Source organism: Teleopsis dalmanni, chromosome 1 (assembly GCF_002237135.1).
Source record: "Teleopsis dalmanni isolate 2A chromosome 1, ASM223713v2, whole genome shotgun sequence".
NCBI classification, from domain to species: Eukaryota; Metazoa; Arthropoda; class Insecta; order Diptera; family Diopsidae; genus Teleopsis; species Teleopsis dalmanni.
This window is the reverse complement of record NC_051846.1, coordinates 59,980,385-59,988,313: the sequence shown is the minus strand read 5'-3', so window position 1 is coordinate 59,988,313 and position 7,929 is coordinate 59,980,385. Positions and strand designations below refer to the sequence as shown.

General features: G+C 28.5%; 1 protein-coding gene across 1 annotated transcript; it reads left to right on the top strand.

Annotated features, from left to right (window-relative positions):
* Nucleotides 1-821: 821 nt before the first annotated feature.
* On the top strand, nucleotides 822-3,779 carry LOC119668855 (cysteine sulfinic acid decarboxylase-like). The gene is made up of 5 exons (XM_038078521.1): nucleotides 822-958; nucleotides 2,040-2,165; nucleotides 2,579-2,927; nucleotides 2,991-3,488; nucleotides 3,547-3,779. The coding sequence occupies exons 1-5, from the start codon at nucleotides 903-905 to the stop codon at nucleotides 3,733-3,735; spliced, it is 1,218 nt and encodes a 405-aa protein (XP_037934449.1). The 5' UTR covers nucleotides 822-902; the 3' UTR covers nucleotides 3,736-3,779.
* The last annotated feature ends 4,150 nt before the right edge of the window (nucleotides 3,780-7,929 follow it).

The window sequence follows — 7,929 nt, the reverse complement described above, 5'->3', positions numbered from 1 at the left end:
TTGAAGCGCATGTTTGACCTATTTTGACACTTACTTTTGATTTTGACGAGAATTAATCTTGCTACGTTAATATTTTGATTTATTGTCGTGCTCGTATTATATTTTTGTATAATTAATTATATTAAACAATTCATTTATCAATGAGTGTTACATTAAAAATATTAATTCTTTGTTCATATGTTTATACTTAATAGTTTAATTGGTTATTTTAGGTGTTGTTAACACATATAATATATTTCATTATAAGTAATTTTATATTTATTTGATTTTTTAAATTAAAAATATTAAAGTTTAATTTACTTACAATATTCAATTATATATAGTATTTTATTTTAATTTGAAGTAATTGTCAAAACTCGAGCAACATACAATTATTAATTATTTATAACAAATAATTGGTTTTGTTATAGAGCAAACAAAATTCAAATTTGTATAATATGTATAAAGGATCTAATACTTCATTGGATCCTCGAGAAAGATAGTGGAATGTTATGCATTACACCTAATAGCAAGGTCCAGATAAATATTTGTTCGAAATTGCAATCAAACGTGTGTTTTATTTATTTATACCTATTCTCGAAACCACAAAATGGATATCCTAAAATGTGGAAAGTATATTGGTTGAAGGTGTACCAAAATTTATAAAAAAAAAATTAGTATACTTAGGTAAACTCGTGCATATTTAGTAATATATTATACAAAAAAGTGCAAGAGCATGTTAAGCATTACAATATTTGAAATAAAATATTAATGGTTTTTTCTTATATTAGAAATTAATTGATCTTACAATTTCGGAACACGAAAATCATTCAATTAAAGATATTGAAGATATAATTCGTTCGGTTATAAAATATTCCGTCAAAACTAGTCATGGTCGATTTCACAATCAATTATTTGGACAAATGGATCCTTATGGACTTGCAGGCACATGGATAAGTGAAGCACTCAACACAAGTGCGTAAGTTAAATATTATTAATATAAAAAAATGATTCATAAAATTTTCATTTAAGTATTACAAAGTGTTAAGTATTGATGATTATATTCGATCTTGTGTATTTGTTTCTAAGAAGAGATGACTATATAGATAGGTAATTACATAATTTTCTTTTAGTCAAAAATTAAACTACCTACATCAGTTAATCCATTGAAAGATTCTAACAACCACTTTTTTCTTTTTTCCTTAGTATACCCAGATAGCACAGTACTAAGTTAGCTATTCGTTTAAGCTTCTGCATCCAAAGTAGCTTTTAACAATATTCTTGTAGGATTTCGGTGATCTGTACTACACATTTCTCTGATCGCACGTTACAAGGCCAGATTTATTTTTATCAAGCCTGACATTTAAATGAAAATAATTGTCGGAGTGACTGAAATTTTTTTTCTTTCTTTTTTCTCTTTAGCTAATAAACATTCCGTTTTAATGTTTTTTGGCATTATTTAGAAACGTACATAAAGCGTTTAAAACAACGTATATCCATAGATATATGTTATTAATATTCTTTCACATTTTTCTCGCTAGAATACCCTAAGTTAATGTTACCCTATATCCGTATCAAATACTTCGTAATAAGATAGTGAGCCTTCAGACCTTACATTCGTAATCAAATATATGTTTTGTCTATATATTGTATACAAAGTATATTCAATGGTTTGCTGAACCTTATATATGTTAGAATAAATAGAATTAATGTTTAAGGTCTTCATTATTTATTGGTTTAATTTTATGCCGATATACATATATCACCAGTTCCTTTGTGTTACATACTCAACGTGTTAAGTATGTATCAAAATAATAATTTATTATTTTCTGACTAAAAATAATTTCACAACGATTTCTAATATTTTTTTACCCTGAATATCTATTTCTTTATAACTTGCACAAATTTCGAAAAAAGTGAAGTAGGTATTAAAACTGAAGCCTTGAATCACCTATTTTATGTAAATAATAAAAACTAAATGGTATTTCATAATATTATGATTTTATTTTTAAATACCTACATTTTGATAAATCTATTTTTAAACTTTACTTATATAAAAGGTATACGTTCGAAGTGGCTCCTGTTTTCTCATTGATCGAAACTGAAATTATACGAAAAGTGTGTGAGATTGCTGGCTACAATGAAGGCGATGGCATATTTTCACCAGGTGGATCGATTTCAAACATGTAAGCAAATTTAATAGTAAAAACAAAAAACTAATTATTTGAGTACTCTTGAGTTTTGGGTGACTCCTAAAGTAGCGCCTGCAGCAAGTACTTGACTTTGAGTCATTAGCGCATAACCATAAAAACCAAACACTCATGTCTCGTCTATTTTCTTGTATAAGTGCTTGTATCAGAAATGTTCAATGGCAAGTGTTACTTTGAGGCTAATTATAATATCAACAAACATGGGTGGGTCCAATACTAACAACAAGAAAAGTAAAAACAATAAAATTTCAATTAATGTTATTTTTTGCGATTACCCACTTAACAAGCACAACACTCAAAAATGTCACACTTTTTATTTCTAACAATAATTCGTTGTTTAGGTTAATGCTATTCTTTCGTAGATAATCTGAAGAGATTTTATATTTCAGGTATGGCCTTGTCTTGGCGCGTTATAAGCGTTATCCGATGATTAAGTCGGAAGGCTTATTTGGCATGCGTCCACTTGTATTATTCACATCGGAAGAATCTCATTACAGTTTTAAGAAAGCAGCTCATTGGATTGGCTTAGGCTGTGATAATTGTGTTGTTGTGAAGACAAACTTGTATGGTCAAATGTTAACAACCGATTTAGAGTCGAAAATTAAAAGCATTAAAGCTGAAGGTCGTGAACCATTCTTTGTTAACGCAACAGCTGGAACAACGGTACTAGGTGCTTTTGATAATTTCAATGATGTGGCTGCGATATGCAAACAGTACGGACTTTGGTTGCATATAGACGTAAGATATTAAAATTTTAACTGTTATCTGTTATCATACATATTTCCTATTTCTTCATATTAGGCATGTTTAGGCGGTTCTGCGATGCTCTCTTATGATAATCATCATTTGGTTGCGGGCATTGAACATTCTGATTCATTCTCTTGGAATCCACATAAGTCTTTAGGCGCTCCATTGCAATGTTCATTATTCGTAACTCGAGAGCGTGACTTACTTTCACATTGCAATTCTCTCGAAGTGAACTATCTCTTCCAGCAGGATAAATTTTATGACGTTTCATATGATACAGGAAACAAAAGTGTACAATGCGGTCGTAAAGTTGATGCATTCAAATTTTGGTTAATGCTGAAAGCACGTGGCTATGGAGGGTACGGCCAATTGGTGGATCATGCAATATATATGGCAAAAATGTTTACACAAAAAATTAAACAACGTGGTTCAGAAAGTTTTCGTTTAGTATTAGACGAGTTTCAGTATATGAATGTTTGTTTTTGGTACATACCGAAAGCTTTACGTGGGTGCAATGAAAATACTATGGAGTGGAAAGAATGTCTATATACAGTAATTAAATTAATTTCTGAATGTAAATGGAATGTAATTTTTTGTTTCGCTTTTTCAGGTTGCACCAAAAATTAAGGAACGTATGATTAGGCAAGGTACTCTTATGGTAGGTTACTCACCCTTAGCATATCGTGATATTGGAAATTTCTTTCGCATGGTTTTCACTAGTTTTCCTATATTGGATGAAAAAGAGCTTGATTTTATTTTAGATGAAATTGAAAGACTGGGTGAGGAGTGTGAATATTAATATTTAAATATATACAAAATATTTTTACTTTAATTTTTATAAGTTAAGCAAATTTAAGTTTACATTACAAATTGTGAAGTGAAAATCTACTTATTCATATATTATTAAATAAATAAATTAACTATAATAATTATTTTAATGAGTATATTAATATGTACAAAGATTTCAAAGAAAAATACTTTAAGCTTATAAAAAAAGAGTAAAACTAAAACTAATATTAAAACTAATAATTACTGTTCTAAACAAAGAGTCTATTATATAAAAGAAATTTTAGACCCAACATTTCAATATTTACTGAGATGTTAAGTGTTAAAAAAAACTCTTTCAAGAAAAAAAAACTATTTATTATTATAAATAGTGTAGTTTGGTATATTATACCTTCTGTTCAAAAAGTATCCGGATTTTGTTGTGTGTTAACTACTCCTTAAGTATTAGACGTTTTTCAAAAAATTTTTTGTTATGTTGGTACACCCTTTCTTGACATATGGTACAAATTTGATCGCTATCTGTCAATTAGTTTGTTTACAGCAGCTGTTAATTTGAAACTACCTCATCGCTCAGACACCGTATTCGCCAGATCTGCATCCGTGCGACTTTTTCCTGTTCCCGAAACTCAAATTGCCCCTTCGTGGTAAGCGTTTTGAGTCGATTGAATCGGCAAAAGAGAATTCGCTGAAGGAACTAAAAGAAATACTTTCACGGGCCTACGAAAAGTGTATGAAAGATTGGGTTAAGCGTTGGCATATATGTACCGCTTCAGAAGGAGCAAATTTTGAAGGAGATAAATAAATTTGGAATAAAATTGAAATTTGTGTTTTATTCACAATATCCGAGCACTTTTTACACTTTTTTATCACGTACCGTCTTCTCGAACTGGGTCTGTGAAGCTAACTGAGTACTTGTTTTTTATAACAAAAATTCCCAAATTTGTATTTATTGTTACTATTTTTGAAGTTCTTTACAAAATATAACATGCGGGATTTTAATAATAGAAATATAATTCTTAAAATAAAAAGAAAAAGAGATACCCATTTTGGGAAATATCTTAAACTTGTTAGTAACTAACAGTATAGTGAAAAATATCATCAGTCGTGAATGTACAATATCGCTGACTAATTGTAGTATTTACAACCCAGTGCTTAAAACATGAAAGCTAACTATTATACTACATATTAATATAAGAAGCCACAAGCTTGAAATTAAGGAATCTATAGTCAAATAAGAACATTGCAAAAAATGAGTAATAGATAACTACGGTAAGATTTGAAGGTAAAAAATACAACTTTCCCCTTTAAATTAACAGTATAAGGATATAAATGGAACCTTAGAAAATTAATGTAAGTTAAAATTATGCAAATTGTAAGCCAACATGATTTCACTAATTGTTATAAAAATAAATATCTGAAATCATGTTTCTCTATTAAGAACAATGATAATGACAAATGAAGTCATTTCACTATCCTTTGAAAAATTAAACAACTATCAGTAAAGATATAAATTCAAATTAAATATGTTATCAGAGAAATTCGTAACAAATTATAATAATCGGCAATAACAATATATATTCGCATATTTCCCAATAATTTATTTGCGGTTTTTTGTTGATTTATAATGTTTGACATTTTAAGGCCATTTTACGTGCCTTCCTTCAAGACTCTTTCTTATTTACCCTTTTATTTAAAATTTCAAAAGATCGAAAATAATTTTGAAATACGAAACTGCTATGCTTGCATAAATAAAAAAAATGTAATAAAAAAGTTTTAAGTGTACTCGAAATATTCAATTTAAATAAAGTAAGAGGTTGAAATTTCTGCAAATGACAAGAACCAAATAAACACAAATACGAAGTAATTATATTGTATATGCTTTATGCATATATGTAGGTATACATAAAAAATAAGTATAAAATATCAGATTATTTACTCTTAACCCATAATGTACAGGGTATTTCCGTGCTAAATTCAGGTTATTCTTCGGTTTAATGAAAAAAGGTAGGTGTTGTTGCTCCTTTTGCAAGAAGATATTAGGACAATTCTCAATATATGGTAAGATACTCGTATAAACTATCTTCACTATAATTGTTTTTAAAATAGTAACACATTATTAAATAAAATATTAAAAATAGAAAAACTAAGATTTTCATTTTGAAAATTTTTTGTTAAAATTATAGCACATTTGCTTTTAAAAAAATTAAATTATAACCTTCAACATTTCGATATATAATGTAATAGAAGATAAAATAAAACATTGTACTGTTATAAAATAAAATAAAATAAAATAAAATAAAATAAAATAAAATAAAATAAAATAAAATAAAATGAAATGAAATAAAATAAAATAAAATAAAATAAAATAAAATAAAAAATATTAGTTGAAGTAAAAATTGTTGTATAACACAATTTTTTTGGATAAGTGGTTTCGGAGATTTTTATGGTTATATGGTTGATAATTTTTTGCGTGCATAGTTTTTTTCACATGCCTCTACTTTGTTTTCTTCTTCTTCTTATTTGGCACTACAGTCCAGTATGAACCCTGGCCTCCGTCACGATTTGTCTTCATCTGTCCCTATCTTCTGCTACTCTCTTCCAGTTCAGTACTTCCATCGTTCTTGCATCACCATACATGTTCTCATCCCACCTTGTTCTGGGTTACCTCTGTGTCTGGTTATCATCGGCTTTGCGTTGAATATGCTGTTCGGCTTTTTCTCCGACCCCATTGTTGTTACATGAGCAGCCCATTGTAACTTTTGTGACTTAATGTATCTCACTATATTTTCGTTTCTAAGCAGTTCTTTAATTTCATTATTCGTTCGTCTTTGAAAAGTTTCTGCATCAATTTGGATTGGTCCGTAGATTTGGCAAACTATTTTTCTTCCAAAAATTGTTAAAGCTTTTTCGTCCGCCTTCGTCATTGTCCATGTTTCTGAGCCATATGTAGCTACCGGTCTTATTATTGTCTTGTACATTCGTAGCTTACTTTCCTTGGATAGTAGTCTTGATTTCATCAAGTCTAAATATTTGTAAAAACATCTATTTAAAATGTCTATTTTGAAGACATTTAATAGCTCTCTTTCGCTTTTTGCAATGATTGCAATATCATCTGCATATGCACAGATCTGGTATGACTTTGTTATAATATTGCAGAGATTTTCAATGCAGTGAATGACGTAATGTAATGTTAATATAAATAATAATGCCGAAAGGCATTATTAACTCCGGAGCTTTTTGAAAACGACTCTGAAAGGTGTCCATTGATAATAATATTGCCTGATGAGTTCGCAAGGATCTTTGCGACCAATCGAGTAAGTTTTTGCGGGGCGCTCGCCCATGCCAGAGCGTTTATGAATACTGATCTTTCGAGGCTATTGAAGGCCTGCCTGAAAGCTACAAAGACTGCGTGTAGCGTAATGTTGAGTTGCTACTTGGTATCTAATAATATTAAACATATTCCAATAAATATTTTTAATTTCTTGGATAAAGGATTAATATTTTCAATTTATGCTATTTAATACAGAAACACCTTGTATAACTAATACAATAATAAGTGTAGTACTATAAATTACAGCCAAAGCGAATATAATATACATATATGAGAAAATTGTAACAAAACAATTTCGTTTTTTCAATTATAGTACAGCTCTTCATTACCAATGTAACTTAGTTTTTGTTTATTATTATTAAAATGTTGTTGTTAAAATAATTTATAATAAATGCTTGTCTAATGCAATTTATTATGCTCTATTAAGAGATAAACATTTTTAGATATTTTTTCAATAACAAACACTTTTCAAACACTAAATATTTTTTTGCGTAGAAAATTGAAGAAAAAAGATTTTTAATAAATTAATACGTTAAAAATGTAAGTTAAAATTTACTTTTTTATGATCTTTAAAAAATATTTTCTATACGAAAATATCTCTATACGACATAGATTCTCTTCATATTGTTAAGTCTCAGTTTTTTCGAATATTTCACAGTAAAAACAATATAACTATTTTGTGGAGAAACACACTATCTTTAATCTTGTTTAAACTATGTCCTACCAAAAATAAAGGTGAACTCTAGTATAAGAGGAAATTGTTACAATTGTGTGGGTATGCAAATAACTTTACTATATACTGCTGGTAATAACCAAATATACGGTTATATCAGTTACAATTTTAACATCATCATATACCACAATGACTCATATGGG

Excerpts from the sequence above, each read along its gene's own strand:
- LOC119668855 (XM_038078521.1), top strand. The coding sequence starts at position 903 with ATGGATCCTTATGGACTTGCAGGCACATGGATAAGTGAAGCACTCAAC. Across the intron at positions 2,928-2,990 it reads GACTTTGGTTGCATATAGAC|GCATGTTTAGGCGGTTCTGC; the intron begins GTAAGATATTAA and ends TCTTCATATTAG. Across the intron at positions 3,489-3,546 it reads GGAAAGAATGTCTATATACA|GTTGCACCAAAAATTAAGGA; the intron begins GTAATTAAATTA and ends TCGCTTTTTCAG.